At 58.6% G+C, this 1337-nt stretch overlaps 1 protein-coding gene across 1 annotated transcript in view; it reads left to right on the forward strand.

Moving 5' to 3' along the window:
• VPS33B (vacuolar protein sorting 33 homolog B (yeast)) overlaps positions 1-810 on the forward strand; it is a 24287-nt gene extending 23477 nt beyond the window's left edge. Inside the window, exons 21-22 of the mRNA XM_006769587.1 lie at positions 40-156; positions 454-810. Of these exons, the coding sequence (XP_006769650.1) occupies positions 40-156; positions 454-533 (197 nt within the window). The 3' untranslated portion in view covers positions 534-810. The remainder of the gene's footprint in view (positions 1-39; positions 157-453) is intronic.
• The last annotated feature ends 527 nt before the right edge of the window (positions 811-1337 follow it).

Below are 1337 nucleotides of genomic sequence, written 5' to 3' on the forward strand. Positions count from 1 at the left end.
AAAAAAAAAAAAGAGCCGTGTCTGGTCTGCTCTCCCCAGGCGGGACCAAGGACGACAGGGCCCCCAGTGAGTCCCTGCGCCTCATCCTGGTGGTGTTCCTGGGGGGCTGCACCTTCTCCGAGATCTCAGCCCTGCGGTTCCTGGGCAGAGAGAAAGGTGAGCGAGGGCGGAAGGGTGACAGCCGGTCCGTGGGGGGCTCTGGGCTGCCAAAGGGCAGCGCTCGGGGAGGTCCTCTGCTGCCCTCTGGGTACCACTGGCTGTGGGCCGGAGAGCAGGAGCCCAGCTCCAGGGTGTGGCCAGTCGCTGTGCCCCGAGCGTGGCACCCACACGTCTGCGCCCGTGAACTGGTTCTTGGATCCAGCCCGGGCTGTGGAGGGGCGCTAGGTAGCGGGGCCGGTGACGGGGGCCACTGATCTGCTGGCACTCACCTGGCTGGTGCTTTTGGCTCCTCAGGGTTCAGGTTCATTTTCCTGACAACAGCCGTCACCAACAGCGCTCGCCTCATGGAGGCCATGAGCGAGGTGAAAGCCTGAAGCTGCCCCTGGACGCGCTCCCCAGGGGCTGCAGGAGGGGGCGCAGCTGCCGACTCCACGCTCCCCAGCGCCCCCCAGCCACCCTGCTCCAGGCTGGGGAACCGGACTTGTTTGGGATTTAGGGGACACGTCAGAGGAGGGAGTCGCCCTGCCCAAGGATGTTTTCCTGTTTTGGTTATGAAGTGCAGCCCATGCTGAGAAGACATGGAGGAGGAGGATCGTTTGCTACATCGTGTTTGAGTCTCATTGTAAATAAAGCCTCTACGTTCAAATGTCACGTGTTTTGTGCTGGGCCAGCCCTTCCATCTTTGCTGGTGAAGCACAGGGGGTTTCCCGGGGGGGCTTCACGTGCTCCGTGGACTGGACCCTCGTCCCTCTGGGCCTGCTCTGGGCCTTCCAGGAAACTCGCCCCGTTCCTGGAGTTTCCAGAACCGTAAAACGAGGAGATGGATCAGATAGGTGATCAGTAAGCCCCCTTCCATTTCTAAAATTCGATGACTCCTTATGCTTAAAAAAGTGTCTGTTGCCTTAGCTGGTGTGGCTCAGTGGATAGAGCGTCGGCCAGTGGACCTGAGGGTCCCGGGTTCGATTCCGGTCAAGGGCACGTGCCTGAGTTGCGGGCTCCTCCCCCAGTAGGAGGCGTGTAGAGGCAACCGATCAATGATTCCCTCTCATCATTGATATTTCTATCTCTCCCTTCCTCTCTGAAATCAATAAAAATATATTTTTTTAAAAAAATAAATATGCCTGAGCCCTAACCAGTTAGGTCCAGTGGATAGAGCATCGGCCTGCAGACTGAAAGGC

The sequence above is a fragment of the Myotis davidii genome, unplaced genomic scaffold (assembly GCF_000327345.1).
Source record: "Myotis davidii unplaced genomic scaffold, ASM32734v1 scaffold324, whole genome shotgun sequence".
Taxonomy (NCBI): Eukaryota; Metazoa; Chordata; class Mammalia; order Chiroptera; family Vespertilionidae; genus Myotis; species Myotis davidii.